The following is a 17,461-nucleotide window of genomic DNA, read 5'->3' as shown; positions in this document are numbered from 1 at the left end:
CCATGACGTTTGATATTGGTTAAAAATTGGGTATGCTAATACTGTATATCATTAAATCTACTAAGTAGAGGAGCAACTTTTTATAAAGCAGCAGTATCGGTTGAGATATCATGCATATCACATTTATTGGTGACCAACAGCCCAGTCGTTCAAACCATGTCTGTTTCTTGCAATTTCAAAGGCATAAAATTGAATACGGACAACGAAGCAGGTAGTAAATTGGCCATACTCAGCATTGGCGTCTGTTCTCAAAAGTGTACCAAAGTTGAAGTCCTCGACCTTCTTTTCGAAATAGTTTGCAAATTGTCTCCACCTCTCCTTAGCAACTTTGTTCTTTAGTTCTTCTTCGTCAAACTTTCTTAATCTTTCAATATCTTTATATTCTGGGAATCTTTCCATAAAAAGTTCATATATTTCATCATCCAACTTTGTAAGACGTAGTTTAGAGCCTGGAATAGATGTGATAAGCTTCCAATAAGTTTCAGCTTGCTCGACTGCCACAACGGCAAATTGCTTCTCAATATCTTCAGAGTTTTCAGCAGTATTTGGATCAAATGTGTTCAAAGACATTGTATATGTGACAGATAGTTCTGAGCTTCCTTGTTATTTTGCTGCTAATAAACAAAATAACGAATGAAGCTAAATAACGGGTTCAAACTATTAATTATGTTTCTAATATACCATTGCGATGTTTTGTCTGAAGCTCATCGCCAGTCAGAATTTTATGAAAATTTCATCGTATATTCTGATTGCATCGGAGGTACAGTATATCATTTGAAAATTAAATGCTTGATTTTAGTTCATTATATTTGTTGCATATATCAATTAGCAGTTTCAAAACCATAATTTGCTTGCAAATATATGTGTACAGTTTGCTACATAAAGATGAAATTGAGTTAAAAACATGTATTAATTATTAAACATAAGGCTATTAAGAAGAATTAGTTATTAGTGTTGTGAATATGAAATAGTGACGTAAAATATCTTGTAAAGATAAAAAATAAATGATCCCTTTGCAAAATAGAGATGCAGGTTGAAAAGAGTTCCATTTTAAAAATTGGGCGATGATACAGCGCAAAAATTCAGCAATATTTCTCAGACACTGTCATATGAATTCCAAGTGATCCTACCTGTAGTTATAGCTCATATTATAACCACTCTCATCATGGTCGAGCCTGTTGGCAAGTAAATCATGACCAGGCATACCAGTTGTATCGTATGTATGCGATTGTATCTGGCCAAAATAATTTTGGTCATTATGAATCTTCATACCTTCCAATTGAAGACTTAAGTCCTGCAATTCTGGTACCTGCTGGTACGTCTGCGAATTTCGAGATCCGTACAATAAGTTAGGACTACTGTTGGCTAGATATAATGCCATATCTGGACTTATGTTCTCATTGTGCCCGATACCGGTAATACCATTAGGTGAGAGATAAGAGCCTGCTGAAACAATAGATTTGGGATATGAAACTCTATTTGGCATTGTGTGATCCCGCGATTGTCTGGCACTTTCATGACTGTGGCTATATGATATTGTCTTTCGGTGCCTAATTGGTTGGCTCATGCCGTTTCCGTTGCCAGTTGAAGTTAAACCAACTTCTTCAATGAGACGCTTATTTTGATGGGCTAAATTAGAGTTTAACAGTACTATCTTGATCTTTTCAACTAAATGTGACTTCCTTTCTGACTCTAAGAACCTGGAAGAAATTATCTTGTATAGGAAAGAGCCACCATTGTGGTTGTCCTTTAATATTTCGATCAGATTTTCTGATGGCTTGTTGTCATTCAAGTCACCAAATATAGCAGTCAAGATCGAGTCTTTTACACATTGATCTATCCTCAAGTTCAAAAGTTTCAGTACTGTTAAAGAGCCCAACCTGTGACTGCAAAGTTCAACGATATGTGGAATTAAGCTTGAAATGATCATTGCATATTTTTCTTCAAAAGTGCAGGAGTCCAAGTACCATGTTACCAACAAGGTACCCGTGTTGCTAGTTGACAAGTATTCAGAATATAGAATGATCATTGAACAAAGCAAAAGTTCTTGCTCCTTTGACATATGCCCATTGGCTTCTAGACAAGCTCTAACAGCACGCACACCGAACTTGTTATCTACGATTACCCAGAAATTCGACATTATATTCTCAAAAATGAAGCTATTCCAGGGGAATCCGAAGGTTAGCACGCCTTGGATAACATAGTTACCATATTGGTCGTTGAACAAAGCAGTGCAGTAATCCTGAATACCTTTTGTTATGAAGTCCATCTGTCTTGGGGTCTTCACTACTTTTATAATTTTTTGACTGACCCACGTACCATTCTTGTGTATACCCATTGATGTCAGGTACTTGTGAGATTCCCTCAGCATCAGGTCCACAATGATCGGAGAGCAGTTATCATAAAGCTTCTGAATGATCGTATTACCTGAATAATCCAAGCATAGCTCAGGTAGTTCATCCAGCATGGCGATGGCTAATTGCTCCATTTCCACTTGAGACAAAGAGTTAGAATCGAAAGCCTTCCTCAATTCCCTTAGTTTTGGCGCATCGAACTGTCTATGCACACTCTGTTGTGGTATTGGTCCAAAATTATTAACATCACAAGCATTGGGTCCCTTTTGCAATGAATTGTTAAGCATGTGGTTCACTATGTCCACGTCATACTTTATGTTAAACTTTTTGATTATATCTTGGAAGTCATCCAGTTTGTCTGCTAGAATGGCGGGAGGCAACTTGAAAGGACAAGGATCGTTATCAGCAGATGATAAGTGAACGTTAGAAGCGTTCTTCGTTGAAATATTTTCCTTGGAAGGTTGTGAAATGACCACTGGTGGTTGAAGGTTTGATTGCAGAGTGAATGTTGAATTGCTACCTTGGTATAAAGCTGTATTGAGAAAAACCTCGTGCAGTAGCGGCTTTCTCGTTGAGTTCTCCTTGACACTTAGCGTATGTTCACCTAAGCCGACACCATCACTTACAGATAGGATCTTTGCGAAAGCTGCTGAGCATGGGAATCCCAACAGAGAGAGTTCTTTACCTTGTAAAGACTCCAGCGCAGTTATAGCACTATCAACAGTTTCGAACTCTACCAATGCAATATTTAAGTGTCTTAAAGTTCTGGAAGATAAGACTTTACCGTACTGTGAACATAGGGATGCTAATAATGTACTTGTCAAGTTTATTGGGTGGCTCAAGTTATTGTTACCGTATTCTCCTGGTGTCTGCAAGGGAAATACGTTAGATATACATAACGTATTGGTTGGTAGCAAGAATCCAGTTTGGTTTGATGCAGGAATATTGATATTAGTGGAAACCCAGCTAATTAGGGCTGGATCGACGTCATCGGCAACCACTGGTGTCAACTGCTCCTGTTGTTGCATTTGTGGCACACTAGTTGTGACATTTGTGGATGTGGTAACAGCTGGTATATTCTGAGTAGCGGCATTTAGTGCTGGGTATCCAGATGCGGTATTATTGTTCAGTGAGTAATGCAAAGACATATCGGAGCCGTAATGGGAAGAACCATTTTGAAAACTTCCGAAGGAGTGAGCTCTCTCTCGATCAAACCCAGAATTTACCAAGCTTGCAGTGTTGTTTAGTCCCGACACGGGAGGATTACTGTGTTCAAATGGATCGGGTACAGATTGTGGTAAACTGATAGGGGTTGAGTTGCTGTTCATAGACTGCCAGACGTTATTTGGCTGGGCAGGAATAGGCAAGTTGTTGTTAGTCATGGCACTCATATTACCAATCTTCAAGTTTAGGCTATTGCTATTCTGTGGCAAGCTCATTGAGTTCACATGTCCCTGCAACTGTGGTGAAATAAGTGGCATTCCGGAAGAGCCTGGGTGTTGTATTTGCTGACTGTTCAAGTAGTTAGGGGAAGTTTCCATAGACGCGTATGTGATCGGAGTGTAATTAAGGTCCTTGCTCGAGTTGCTCATCGTGTCATAGTTGTTGCCCTGGTAAAGGCTTCCTTGCTGGTATCCGCTGCTGAACGCGGTTCTGTAGTCGGAGACGCTAGTTCCGTCGCTCATGAAATACCTGTCCTTTGACTTATCGTAGTCCACACCTGTGCTCTCCGTGACATCTGTAGGGGCGTCACTGCTAGTATTGACGTTCTTACGGCTGTGGAACTTGGCACTGATCGAAGGCAGGATACTGTTCAGCGTCGATGCAAACCGCTCTTTCTTTGACCTGTACGATATTCTCTTAGACTCATCTAGATCATCTCCACTCTCGCTGCGTTCGTTGCGTTCGTTGCGGTCGATGCGGTCGTTACGACTGTCGTTCCTGGGGTTATGTATATCATTGCCGTCCATAATATGCAAAACATGTAGTTTTTATAGTTCGGAAATGGGAGGGGGAAAGGGCTATAGTTATTGTATTTCAAGTATTAACTCTTAAAAGCATCCAGCTTCCAAAAAGAGATCGAGTATAAATAGCCGCCGAGTAGTTGTGGGAAAGAAAGGAAGGCCAAGAATCCCCCATGCCTTATATATGAGAGGAAAAGCAATCTCCGAAGATCAGCGGGTGTGTACAGGTGTATCTGAGAGGATGTACGCGCTGAATAAAAGCAGGGGCCCACTACTGCCCACTAGTCACAAGCACAAGCACAAGCACAAATACAAATACAAGCACAATAGCTGTGAGAATCTGCGCAGAGGGACCGATTTCGGCAGTACTCTCCGCGCTGCGTTCAGACTTTGGGGATTGAGGAGAGCCATTTCCGCAGAGAGCTCTGATTGATTTAGGGGTTCCCTTTTCAGTGGGAGCAGTATTTATTTGCACAGGTGTTTCTCAGTGAACATCTCAGTGAACATCCAGTGAACATCCCGGTGAGCATCGGGTGAATCGAATACCGCTACGCTTTGGGTTTTGCGTTGTGTTCAAAGGACTCTTCGGGTTCTTTCGATTTCTTCCTCGCTTGTGTGACGATAGAAGAGGGAATAGGGAAGGGAATAGGGAATAGGGATACGCTGGTGCTTTCTTGGGTGTGGGAAGAAAAGGGGCTGTCCCTGTACTAGGAGTGGCTCCATTAGCGTGGAGGGCCTTGTTCCTCAGAGGAAAACTATCGTGAAATAAACAAAGACAAAACAAAAAAATGCCTCTTTCGAAGCCTGTGCACACAAGTGGCGGTACAACCTGGGGGGGAGTGAATGTCTTTTACTAAAGTGGTAATCCCTTGTTTCGGGTTCCGCGAAGAATTGCTATTCTGATTACCTCATTCGGAAACTCCGGGTCCTTCTGCGGTGCTTCTTCTGTGACCGAGAGTTCCCCCCCCCATCTCTCCCCTATCGAGAAATATCTCCACTCGCACAAGACTTTGTGAAGAAACGCACGGGGGGAAATCCCCTATTTTCCGTTCTGAGCTTGTTGCTTAGGTGCAACGCTGGGCAGAGATCATTAGTGAGAAGGGGCAGGGGAGCGGGGGAGAAAAAATGATCCGTTAGAAGCAGCGCAAGAAACGACTCACTGTTCCCCAATAACTGGAGCACCTCTTACGTAACACCTAGTACTGGAATACGTGGTCAAGTATATTTGTGACTGCATTTGACAACACCCAAACATCTTGAAAATTACCTCCTTACCAAAAAATTCAACATTTATTTCTGAGGGACAGCTTCTCCAAAAACAACTCGTTGGTATTGCCGTTTTGGGTTAGCTTCCATTTCTGTATTTGGGCCACCTACATCAGATAAACCGGGTAACTCTGTAACTCTCAAAACAACTGCAGTACAATACCGGCAATGCTATGCACTTACTAGATACGCCAGGCATTATACGCAACACGTGATCGATCTAGCAGAGAGAAAAAAATCCGGTAATGCCAGTTCTGGCCGCACCGAGACACGAAGGATGGCAGCCATCCCACTGACCATCCCGTAGTGAATACCACTGTATGAGGACCAACCAGTTGCTGACGTGCACGAGGAGTTGCTTGTGGGTGGACAATCAAATACGATATGACGTGGATTCGGTACTATCCTACGAAGGAAGTGAAAAATTTTGAAAAAAAAAAAAAATTTTTTCCAGCGAAAGCACTTTCGTCGCAGGTCAATTTGTTAGTGTGGTAAAACCACCACTCACACACTGAAATTTTTTTTTTCACCAATTCTTTTCCATTGAAACTATATTTGATATATATTGAAATAGCTTGTTATATTGTTACCTGTATTCTCATAATATACAACCAAGGAACAACATAAACAAAAAATGTACGTTAAACTATACACTATGAGCGATGGGAGGGTTATAATGGCCCGTCCTGTCCTTTCTTTAAAAATGATTTGAGCTGTTTTACTAACATGAACATAATACAACCCCATTTTGTCTTTTGATGTTTGAAATTGGATACTCGGGTAGAATGAAACTGGAATAATACGAATCTGATTAGGAATAGTGATAGTAAGAGAGAAGTAGAAATTGTGTGACTATTAGAAAAAGAGAAAGAGAGAGATAGAGAAAGATAGATAAAAGTTAAAGTGCCTGTGAATATGGTATTTTGTGATTCCCTACCCCTACCGAACCCATCTTCCACTACGAGTTAATATCCATTTCATCTATTTCATGTAAAGCAAAGAGGTATTGTTGAGAATTTAAACAGGGCTAAGAGAACAAAGAAGGTTGGTATCACTGGTAAGTACGGTGTCCGTTACGGTTCTTCTTTGAGAAGACAAGTCAAGAAGTTGGAAGTCCAACAACACGCTAGATACGACTGTTCCTTCTGTGGTAAGAAGACCGTCAGAAGAGGTGCTGCTGGTATCTGGTCTTGTCACTCCTGTAAGAAGACCGTCGCTGGTGGTGCTTACACTGTCTCCACTGCCGCCGCTGCCACTGTCAGATCTACCATCAGAAGATTGAGAGATATGGTTGAAGCTTAAGCATTCATTTTGTCATCTATAATTTAATTAACATAACAAAAATAAACCCATCAAATATTTCTTTTATTCTTCACATACAAACAAGAAAAATACAACTACAATATAATATAGTACTTATACGTATATTAGCCAGGATCTTTTGACTACTGCCGCCTTTACAGCTACAATACACTACTTTGCCCCGATATTAGTGCCATCTAAGGACATATATTGATAGCAAAGGATATACATATCACGTATTAAAGGACGTGTCACTTGTATCATAACTAGGTACGTTTCTTTGCGGGATGTCCCAACCCGAGTAATTGAAATCTATATTTAACGTTTAGTTTACAAAAGGTAGTAAGCTTATCTAATTTTGATAGTTGAAGTAAGTAAAAATAAAAATATCTAGTTGTCGTCCCAATAAAAAGATAAAAATTCTTTATAATCACAACAGCGTCTTGCGGTAAATCCATTAGGATATTAAAGATTGCAAGTTATTTTTAGATTTCAACAAAGGACATATAGTCCAACCGCCATGGACCAAGAATGTAGTGTGCCATTTGTATGTGATTTGCCTTCCCAAAAATTCCACATGGGCATCCAAATCGCTTATCAGAAATAGGAGGGCCAAGAATTCTTAGAAGTTTTGTTTTGGAGAACATCAATACGTTTCTATCGGGTTACTGAATATTTCGATTGCAATCACGATAAAAAAAAAATGTCACATCGTAGAAAGAATTTTATGTTGTTGAATGCTATATCCGCCTTTCTCCATTCTGACAAAAGCAACAAGGACAAAATTCTTCAACTTGTGTATGTAAACAAAACGCAAACCCGTATAGCTGAATGAATAATAGAACGGCAGATCATCTTCCAAGATTGCTGCCCTCTATTAAGCTTTCGCCCTAGTCTATGTGTGCTCAAATAAGAACATTATCTAAACATAATAAACACTACACTTTGTGTACCCATGCTTGTATCAACCTGTACGCCCGCAGACAAACCCAATATGATATGAAATACGTATTTTCCCAAAAAGGGTATATACGTGTAAACCCAATCTTATCATTGGATTTGCACAGAAAAGGGTGCAAACCACCGCATAATAGATTATGTTGGAGAGTCGAAAGTAGTGGATCCGCCGCTGCCCTACGTTAAATTGTGTAGACTGTAGACTTAATCTGACACGCCCATAAATCACCTGCACAGGCCATACCGCTTTCCTGTGTTCTGATCTTCAAAATATTTGTAATCAGCAACGCTTGTACGTCGTGTTCTCTGTAGCACTACATCGATCAATAGAAATCATGGAAAGGATCCTTCGATTTCTTTATCCTGCTATGTCCCACTGCATTTTTCTGTAACAATAAGGAATTTGGTTGCTCCCCTTCTCTCTTCGGTCCGTGTAAAACCTCCGTACAAAAGATTCAAACTTAAGTAGTCTTGCCTTCCCTTTATTTTCGAAGTCGCAACTGAAAAATTTGGTTTTTCGTTCTTTTGACAAAACCCCTACGCTGATCTCTGTTGTGCCTTAAATCCACCAGTGGCAGCCCTAGGGCTTCTCGAAGCCATTTTCTTTGTTCCCAAACTTTTGGGATGCTGTTGCTATTGTGGCCCAATATGGTAATATGTAAATAGAAGCAGACGTGTCTTTTTCTTTCCTGCCTTTGTTTTGATTTGATCTTCTCTACAAATTGGTGGGTGTCCTAGTAGTCTTCGGTGTAGCTTGTAGTAGTGTAGTTTGTGATCCGACAACTGGGTCACAATGCAAAATAGACTCGCCAAGAGGACCCTTTGTATAGGGTCCGTAACATGGACAAGCCTAGCTGTTATGAAACCACGTAGTTTACTTGGGATGTTACAGGTCAGTGGTCATCTAGTGAAGCATGGACATGTACACAAGGACAAGAAGCTTGAGAACTTTGTAATTCTTGTGCTGTATCTGACTTAACCATTCTTTTTTATTGGTATTCAGACACTGAACTGTAACATATATAAAACAAACTGGATAATAGGCTTCCCTTATCACAGAACAGAACAATTACTGAAAATAACTTTGGCCCTTAGGTATAGCTGAATTTATTGCTAGCAAGCTCAACACCAGAACAAAACACCAGGTATCACACTGATATTAATACAGAACTGTCTAATAAATGGCAATATTCGTTTTGCAGAAAGAGGATACCAGTCCCACTTTAACCAAGAAAAGGTCTATCAGGGACAGACAAAGGCAGCTGAACATCTCACCTCCTATGAAACATGACAACTCTGTAGCGTCTTGGAACACTCTGCACAGGAGTGCCTCTCTGAACTACAAGTTCTACAATGTCAAGCAGACGTACAACCCAACCGAGACATCTTCTGATATTACCCATTTGGATCCCAATGAACTCCGAGACTCTAATGGTACACCACTGATCGACCATTATTTGCATGTCACAAAGGGTTCGTTGGTTCAGAAGATTAGCGATATGGGCGATGGCATGTGGTATGTGAAACCCATAAATGAACTGGTATGCGGATTAGTCCCAGCTTCTTACCTTGAGGAAGAAAAACAGCTGAACTGTACCTTATCGGCAAAACCCCATGCTGCAAAATGGAACACATCTCTTATCGACTTGACACCCCCAACTTCGCCATCAACAATTGTATCAAAAACCTTTAGCAAGGCGTCTTACTCTAGGAAAACCTCACTGAGTATAGAGAGTCCGAGGTCCAAACAGGATAGTTTCCTTGCAGTTAAACTCATAACCAAATGTGAAGTGGAATCAATTGAACTCAAGGATAATAGGCTAGAATATACTGTGAGGATTCAAGACTCCGAAGGTAACACAAAGGTGAAGCATATCTATTACAGTGCATTTTATAAGCTGCACACAAAGCTCATGGCTGGATTGAAGGAAAACATGTCTCTTCCAAACATTCCTGCGCCATCATCTAATTATGCACAAGAAAAGGTCGACGAATCGACTAAACTTGACAGACTCCAAATGTTCAACACTTACTTGACGTATCTGATTGATGTCATCTATGACATAAAGTCTCCACTACATCTACAGGACACGTTCACTAACTGGGTCAACGACATAGAACCTTCAAGTGCCAACCAACAAATTAAGATTAAGATACTATTCCAAGGAGATTACTACGCTCTTAAATGTACCAAGAGTGAAATTGATAATCTGGATAAGTTGCACGCCTTGCTCAGATCAAAAATCAGAGCATTGAAGGACAGAACATCACTAAAAATGACGGCTAAACTTGAAGGTTGGTACATTGTAGAGTTGACTGACGAGATAATGTATCGTATGATTCTTGCAAAGTTGAACGATATTAGGCGGCTAGCAATAGATGTATCGTTAGTTGACTAAGTGCACAACATGTGTTGCTACATTAATATATGTTGGCTAAAGATAATGATCTATTTGACATGATTTAATGAACACGGGGAAATCCTACACTAACATAACTCAAAAAAAAAAAACCAATTGAACTGTACTATATGCACAATGCTCCTGATAAGAAGGTCATGCCCTATGCTGACTTTAGTCTTAATTTCAACAATAGAGATTACACCTATACCTGAAGCGCATTGAGCGATTGTAATAATAATGTACAAAATCCAAAATTGTGCTCTATTTGTGTAATAGATATAAAAATAATTATATTTATACATAATATTTAATAAATTGAAAATATTCTTTATAAGACCAAATGCTATTGTAATAAAAGGATATTCTGTATCCTAAACGTGCCACTAATAATTATACTTTTTCAAATCCTTCAAAATAAAAACAAGACAAGATGCAAACTAACAAGACTATTTTTGTCCTTTGATATCAACCTTTTTCAATTTGGCATAAGCCTGGATAACTTCTATCCTGCAGGCCTTCGTGTCTAAATATTTAAATTCATTTGGCATGTTTAGATTTTTTGTTACAATGTAATTGCCAAGATTTTTACGTTTTAAGTATTGAATGGTTTCATCAGCAGTTTCGAACTCGAGTTCTTTTGTTAGAAACACCAGATTCACTTGGTTATAACTCCTGCAGATAGTGACCAATGTTTTCAATATCTCCTGATCCATAAATGCCTTGATCAGCTTTTGGCCCAAACCCTTCAAAGATGCGCATAATTTCATGAACTTGTGATAATTTCCGACCAGTCTGGTTTCAGCTATTTCAAACGCAAGAGCAATACCTGCATTCTTAATAGATCTACCTCTTTCTCTGATCAATTCCAACTTCAGAGCATCTATTGCAGAATAATCTTGCATTAAGACATAGTAAAGGATTAAATATACTGTAAATTCTTCCCTATGAGTCCTCTTTATTGTTGTGTTGTCATATAAAACCATCAAACGACTCTGACACTGATTAAACTCTCCAAGATCATCATTTTCTAATGCAATTCTCGCATGCTCTTGATAAACTGTCATTGTGAAAGAATCTTCAATCATCTGTACTCGGAGATCTTGCCTGATAGATTTAAACTGATCACACAAATATGTATAATTGACCTCCTTATTTTTGTATTTCTCCATTAACATTTCTAGCGCCTTTTCTAAAACTTCAGGTGGTCGTATCATTTCAGGATTGGGCTCGGATGTCAGTCTTAAGTAGGACTTTTCCAGCTTTTGACACCTACCTACAATTCTCTGATCTTTATTGAAGATATGAGATTTAGTACCAATAGAGTTCAAGTCTGAAAAATTATCCTCATGCTCCAATTCATTCTTGGATATCGTATTGTTCGCCTTTGAAAACCTTTCTGCTCTTTTCCTCCTCCTTTCTGTCTCTGATAAACCGCCAGATGAATTAGTTCTATTGTTATTCGGATGTCGTACTTTGCCCTCATTACTCTTAAGCTTCTTGTTGGTTCGATTACTACCATTGGTATTATTTTGTTTCGTAGGTCCCTTTTGTGCTATCCGAGAAGGTCTTACCTTGTTAGGTTGGGGAAATACACTCACTGCTGGATTCACAACAGAATTAGTATTTGCCACAGGTGGCTTCTTCAAAACATTCTTGCCCTTGTTAGCTTGTACCTCAATCTTTTTGTCATCCTTAGGTTCAGCCTTAGGCACTATCTTCCGCTTTGAACGCTGCCCCAACGCTATTGGTGTTACTTGATTATACGACATCGGTTCCACAATGTGTTACTGTTGCTATGTTTGACTAATGAATTGGAATATTAATGTCTGATATAACTAACCTCATCGATAAAATGCGAAAGTGATGAGGATTTGACCTGAACCACCAATTTTTCAATGCTTCCAAAAGCAAGTCAACGAGGTACATCATGTGACAATATCAGAGGTACTAAAACACCACTCTCCGGCTCATGAAACTACTTTATACAACCGATGGTTTCCGTTTACCAATGAGCTGCAGTTTATATATATTATTTATCCCAAACTGGATTAATAGCTCCCACCTTCTCATTAAAGCGCTTCACCAATTGCGCATGTAATAAAAAGTAAGCGCAAGGAAGAAGCAAAAAAAGAGAACAGACAAAAAATTAAAATGGGCAACATAAAAGTATAGAAAATGATAATCAGTATCTCAGTTATTTAGACCCCATGCCATACTTGTAACCTTTCACTGATCTAAAATACAATAATCGCTCACAAACCAAAAAGTTATACTACCTATAAGTAGAAACAGTTTGGTGTTGCACATCAGATCATTTAATATGGGAGGTTGGCCGAGTGGTTTAAGGCGTCAGATTTAGGTGAGTTGAAACACTTAAAGCTTAAATTCTCTGATATCTTCGGATGCAAGGGTTCGAATCCCTTATCTCTCATTAATTTTTTTTGGGTAACGAAAGCACATATTATAATAATACTGCCAGGTTAAAAATACTTGTTTCATTCTACCACATATCCTGGGGGGCAATCGGCACATAACGCTGAGTATACCTTTTTTAACTTAATACCTGCTGTGTATTGATTCGAAAACACGTAAACAAGAGAAAATAACTATTGAGGCAAAGCATTGAAGAAGAATGGAGGATAAATGGGAGCGTGTATGTGCGCTTGAGCGAGAACATGTAGATCTATACACACAATTGCTGCGAGTACTGGATGAGCTACATCTGGAGCGTTCGAATAGCAACCATAAAGTTATTATCAAAGATGAACAGGAAAATCTTATGAAAGTGAGGCGACAGATGCAGTGCGGCCTCGAAGAAAGTGCTGCCATATTAAGGACACTACAAAGGGTAAATCAACTGGACAAAGACGGGGAGCGATCATTGGAAGACTTAGTAGCTGAGAGATTAAACTCACTAATGGAGAGACATTATAGCACAGAGACTGAATGCATGCAAATAATCAACGCAAGACTTGATGTTTCTACAAAGATTTTCGATGAGCAGAAGAAATTCATGAAACTTCGAGAAGAATTACAAGAACTAGATAAACTATACGGTGATCAAGGATTAGATGCACCTGCAAAACCAGCCAAGACAGCCGAACAGGAACAGCTTGAAAGAGAAAACGAGACATTGCGTGAATTGCTCGTAGCACTCCAAGTTTACTCAGGCTCTGGAGTAGTATTATAAGTTTAGATGACCACAATATAATATTGTATAACCATAAATCAATGGATGTAACTTTAGCGCAGCTTTAGTATATCTTGTTAATAGTCCATCAAGTCATCTCAAAAGTGACAAAAATCCCACTATAGACGGGGGGGGGGGGGGTGATTCAAATGCCTAGACTTCAAAACGAACATATAATTGCTGATAGCCAGGTCGATAACCAATTGTGATAGAATCTCATGAATATAGTTCGAATATCGCTACAAATAAATCATTGAGCCACAAACAATAAAGGATAGATATTTTAGGCGGGAAAGTAATGGGAAGCAACATTGTGGTACGATTGACTCCCTTGAGAGTTGTCAGAAATGCAATTCACAAACATATTCGCTTATACTCTTCAATTCGTCAGACCGTCGAGATCAATGGTAAAACATATGATACAGATGAGGAAATGACCAATATTACTCCCTCTATCATTGACTTAACAGACAGATCATTGCATTTAAAGCCGAATCATCCTATTGGTATACTACGGAAACTAATTGAGGGTAAGCTTAATGACGGTAAAAAAGCATATACTGCGTATGATGAATTTAAACCAGTAGTATCTGTGTTCGAGAACTTCGATTCACTAGGGTTCCCTAAGGATCATCCAGGCCGGTCGAAATCTGACACTTATTATATTAACAAAGATACGCTATTAAGAACTCATACTTCAGCCCATGAACTTGAGTGTTTCAAAAATATACCTAAATACAATAATGATGGCTTTTTAATAACTGCAGATGTGTATCGTAGAGATGAGATTGATAAAACTCACTACCCAGCTTTCCATCAAATGGAAGGTGCTAGAGTTTGGAACAGGAGTATCAAATCTGATGGCACTTATGATATTAGTGAGAGTGCTCCCCATATAAAAAAACTAAAGACTGATATCAGGGAATTAGAAGACATATTAAGAAATGAAAAAACCAATATGATTGTCGAGGATAATACTGCAAGAGAGGTAAATCCAAAGCAAGAATATATGACAGACTTAGAGGTCGATCTCGTTTCCCAACATCTGAAAAGGTCAATTGAAATAGTTGTCTCAGAAGTCTTCCATAAGAAAATTGAAAGTATGAAAGCCTTAAAAGGTGCTAATGACCCTTCTATTCCAAAAGAACTGAAAGTAAGATGGATAACAGCCTATTTTCCTTGGACGGCACCATCCTGGGAGATTGAAGTCTGGTGGGAAGGTGATTGGTTAGAATTATGTGGTTGTGGCCTAGTCCAACAACAAGTTTTGATAAATTCCGGTAACAAACCAGATAGTACAATTGCATGGGCTTTCGGTCTTGGCCTAGATAGAATAGCTATGCTGCTGTTCGAAATCCCTGATATTAGATTGCTATGGACAAAAGATGAAAGGTTCCATAATCAATTTAAGGAGGGCAAGATAACAACCTTTACATCCTATTCCAAATATCCAGGTTCCTACAGAGATATCGCCTTCTGGTTGCCTGAAAAATTAAAAAATGAAGTTCAACTTCAGGAAAATGACTTGATGGAAATAGTTAGAAATATCGCTGGCGATTTAGTGGAAAGTGTGAAATTAATTGACGATTTCACACATCCAAAAAGCAAAAAGAGGTCATTGTGCTACAGAATAAACTACCAATCCATGGATAGGAACTTAACGAATGCCGAGGTAAATAAATTGCAAAGTAAAGTCGAGGAAGAATTGATACGTTTGTTCCAAGTGGAATTAAGATAGATGCCTTCAATGATGAACGAGTCTTTTAGACATTATTACTTTCGATCATAACTTTTTGATTAAATGCGAAGTGCTGAATATTTCAAAAACATATTCGCTGTAAATAAATTAAACATGTACATATATAAAATTTGAAGAAATGAAGTAATCTCTTACACCTTCTTAATTGATATCCATAGAAAACTTATGCTCATTTCACAGTTTATTACTACAACTGTAGCTTAGTAATCTCATTTTGCTGAAAAAAATGACAAATTTCAGTGATGAGCTAGCGATGACTATATAAATCAGCATCCAAATTGGTCTACGTTCCAAAGGTCAAAAACCACAACGAGCGAGACAAGGTTCTAAAACGTTTACGATATTCAAGAATTGAGTGATAAAAGGTTTACTCATGTCATCTAGTAAGATAGCCGTCCTATATGGCTCCGAAACAGGAAACGCTCAGGATTTTGCAGCTATTCTTTCGCATAAGCTCAATAGACTTCACTTTAAGCATACATTCTCATCATTAGCAGATTATAAAAGGGAAGATATCTTAAGATGCCGCTACTTATTTATTGTATGCTCAACAACTGGACAGGGTGAACTACCAAGAAATGTCTATGAAACTGTGACAGGTGATCAAAAAAATACCCTATGGACATTCTTAAAGAAGAAGAAGCTACCTGCCGACTTCCTAAATCACATCAAGACTGCATTTCTAGGATTAGGTGATAGTTCTTACCCCAAATTCAATTATGCTTTAAGGATTATTCATAATCGTATGGTCAATCAACTAGGTGCCAAAGAGATATTTGATCGTATGGAAGCCGATGAACAATCTATGGCAGGAAGTAATAAAGGCACTGGATTAGGGATTGAATCAGTATATTTTGAATTTGAAAAAAGAATCATTACCTACCTGATGGATAGGTTTCCTACCAGAAAAGTTGGTAATGAGATCATACAGAGAGAAGAGATTGACAAAGAATTATACCTAGAACCTATAACCTATCTCAGGATTGATGATCCACATGATCAACAATCTTTTTCCGGAGGTCCAACTACTTTTGTTGGTGATAAATTGATCAAAACTGGTACTATAACACTAAACAAAAGAATAACAGCAAAAGATCATTTCCAAGATGTTAGACAATTCACATTTGAATCTTGTGATGATATTAAATATAAGCCCGGTGATACTGTAGCTTTATATTCATACAATACAGACCAATCTGTTGAACGTATGCTTGAATGCCAACCACAATGGATTCCTCTTGCCGACAAACCACTATCATTCACTAATGGTATACCAACACATTTGCTAGATGGGGGTGTAGTCCAGCCTTTAACTCTGCGAAACTTGTTGAAATATCATTGTGATTTTATGAGCATTCCAAGGAGTAGTTTTTTCCTGAAGATCTGGACATTTGCCACAGATGTTACTAGAATGGAGAGGGGAGAAGAACAGATGAAGGATCAGCGGCAAAAACTATACGAATTTGCCACTGATGAAGATATGCAAGAGCTATACGATTACTGTAACAGACCTAGAAGATCGATACTAGAGGTTATGGAGGATTTCTTGTCAATTCGCCTACCATTGGAGTATCTTTTGGACTTTTTTCCGCCAATTAAGCCCAGATTATACTCAATCTCAAGCACGGCTAATTGCAATAATATAGAATTAACCGTTGCAATTGTGAAGTACAAAACTATACTAAGAAAAATCAGAACTGGTGTTTGTACTGATTTCATTTCAAAGCTAAAAGTCGGTGATAAAATAAGATACAAAATTCAACAAAATGATTTAATTAAAGAGGAGTACCGTTCAAACCCATTTGTCATGGTTGGCCCTGGAGTAGGTTTGGCACCACTATTATCTGCAGTAAGATCTAAAGTTTCTCCAGAGATGTCTTTATATTTTGGTTGTCGTTTCAAGGATAAAGACTACCTACATGGGAAGGAATTAGAAGATATGGCTAATCAAGGTTTAATCAAATTCTATCCAGTTTTTTCTCGAGACCGAGAGAATTCTCCAGATACCAAATATGTTCAAGATGTGCTCTGGAAATTTGGAGAAGAGGTTACCAATCTTTTAGTGGAAAGAAAGGGTATTTTCTTTTTATGTGGGGCGTCTGGTAAGATGCCTATTCAAATACGACTAACTCTGCTTGAAATGTTGAAAAAATGGGGTGGCTTCAAAGATGATGCAAGCGCAAAGGAGTATTTAAGAAGCATGGAGAAGGAATATAGATATATCCAGGAAACATGGTGAATATTTGTTATGCTATGGATTATTATGC

General features: G+C 38.7%; 9 protein-coding genes and 1 non-coding gene across 10 annotated transcripts; 7 read left to right on the top strand and 3 right to left on the bottom strand.

The window, feature by feature from the left end:
* Nucleotides 1–123: 123 nt before the first annotated feature.
* CHP1 (ribosome-associated Tef1p biogenesis chaperone CHP1) lies at nt 124–570 on the bottom strand (the record flags this gene model as incomplete). The annotated part of the gene is made up of 1 exon (XM_447181.1): nt 124–570. The coding sequence occupies one exon, from the start codon at nt 568–570 to the stop codon at nt 124–126; it is 447 nt and encodes a 148-aa protein (XP_447181.1).
* A 556-nt stretch (nt 571–1,126) lies between these two features.
* PUF2 (Puf2p) lies at nt 1,127–4,324 on the bottom strand (the record flags this gene model as incomplete). Its single annotated transcript, XM_447180.1, has 1 exon — nt 1,127–4,324. One exon carries the CDS (start codon nt 4,322–4,324, stop codon nt 1,127–1,129), a length of 3,198 nt encoding a protein of 1,065 aa, XP_447180.1.
* A 178-nt stretch (nt 4,325–4,502) lies between these two features.
* Nucleotides 4,503–4,751, top strand: GVI51_H08657 (uncharacterized protein; the record flags this gene model as incomplete). Its single annotated transcript, XM_447179.1, has 1 exon — nt 4,503–4,751. One exon carries the CDS (start codon nt 4,503–4,505, stop codon nt 4,749–4,751), a length of 249 nt encoding a protein of 82 aa, XP_447179.1.
* Nucleotides 4,752–6,218: 1,467 nt separating this feature from the next.
* Nucleotides 6,219–6,886, top strand: RPL43A (60S ribosomal protein eL43; the record flags this gene model as incomplete). Its single annotated transcript, XM_447178.1, has 2 exons — nt 6,219–6,220; nt 6,610–6,886. Coding segments are annotated over 2 exons (279 nt in total).
* A 2,138-nt stretch (nt 6,887–9,024) lies between these two features.
* GVI51_H08613 (PX domain-containing protein) lies at nt 9,025–10,242 on the top strand (the record flags this gene model as incomplete). The annotated part of the gene is made up of 1 exon (XM_447177.1): nt 9,025–10,242. The coding sequence occupies one exon, from the start codon at nt 9,025–9,027 to the stop codon at nt 10,240–10,242; it is 1,218 nt and encodes a 405-aa protein (XP_447177.1).
* A 449-nt stretch (nt 10,243–10,691) lies between these two features.
* On the bottom strand, nt 10,692–12,014 carry THP3 (Thp3p; the record flags this gene model as incomplete). Its single annotated transcript, XM_447176.1, has 1 exon — nt 10,692–12,014. The coding sequence occupies one exon, from the start codon at nt 12,012–12,014 to the stop codon at nt 10,692–10,694; it is 1,323 nt and encodes a 440-aa protein (XP_447176.1).
* A 553-nt stretch (nt 12,015–12,567) lies between these two features.
* Nucleotides 12,568–12,676, top strand: tL(UAG)3. Its single transcript has 2 exons — nt 12,568–12,605; nt 12,633–12,676. It is a non-coding gene; the product is annotated as a tRNA-Leu (tRNA).
* Nucleotides 12,677–12,877: 201 nt separating this feature from the next.
* Nucleotides 12,878–13,435, top strand: MCM16 (Mcm16p; the record flags this gene model as incomplete). Its single annotated transcript, XM_447175.1, has 1 exon — nt 12,878–13,435. One exon carries the CDS (start codon nt 12,878–12,880, stop codon nt 13,433–13,435), a length of 558 nt encoding a protein of 185 aa, XP_447175.1.
* Nucleotides 13,436–13,733: 298 nt separating this feature from the next.
* Nucleotides 13,734–15,173, top strand: MSF1 (phenylalanine--tRNA ligase; the record flags this gene model as incomplete). Its single annotated transcript, XM_447174.1, has 1 exon — nt 13,734–15,173. One exon carries the CDS (start codon nt 13,734–13,736, stop codon nt 15,171–15,173), a length of 1,440 nt encoding a protein of 479 aa, XP_447174.1.
* Nucleotides 15,174–15,567: 394 nt separating this feature from the next.
* TAH18 (NAPDH-dependent diflavin reductase) lies at nt 15,568–17,433 on the top strand (the record flags this gene model as incomplete). The annotated part of the gene is made up of 1 exon (XM_447173.1): nt 15,568–17,433. One exon carries the CDS (start codon nt 15,568–15,570, stop codon nt 17,431–17,433), a length of 1,866 nt encoding a protein of 621 aa, XP_447173.1.
* Nucleotides 17,434–17,461: the final 28 nt, after the last annotated feature.

The sequence above is a fragment of the Nakaseomyces glabratus genome, chromosome H (assembly GCF_010111755.1).
Source record: "Nakaseomyces glabratus chromosome H, complete sequence".
NCBI lineage: Eukaryota > Fungi > Ascomycota > Saccharomycetes > Saccharomycetales > Saccharomycetaceae > Nakaseomyces > Nakaseomyces glabratus.
Note: the sequence above shows the minus strand (reverse complement) of the source record. Positions and strands in the feature narration are given on the sequence as shown.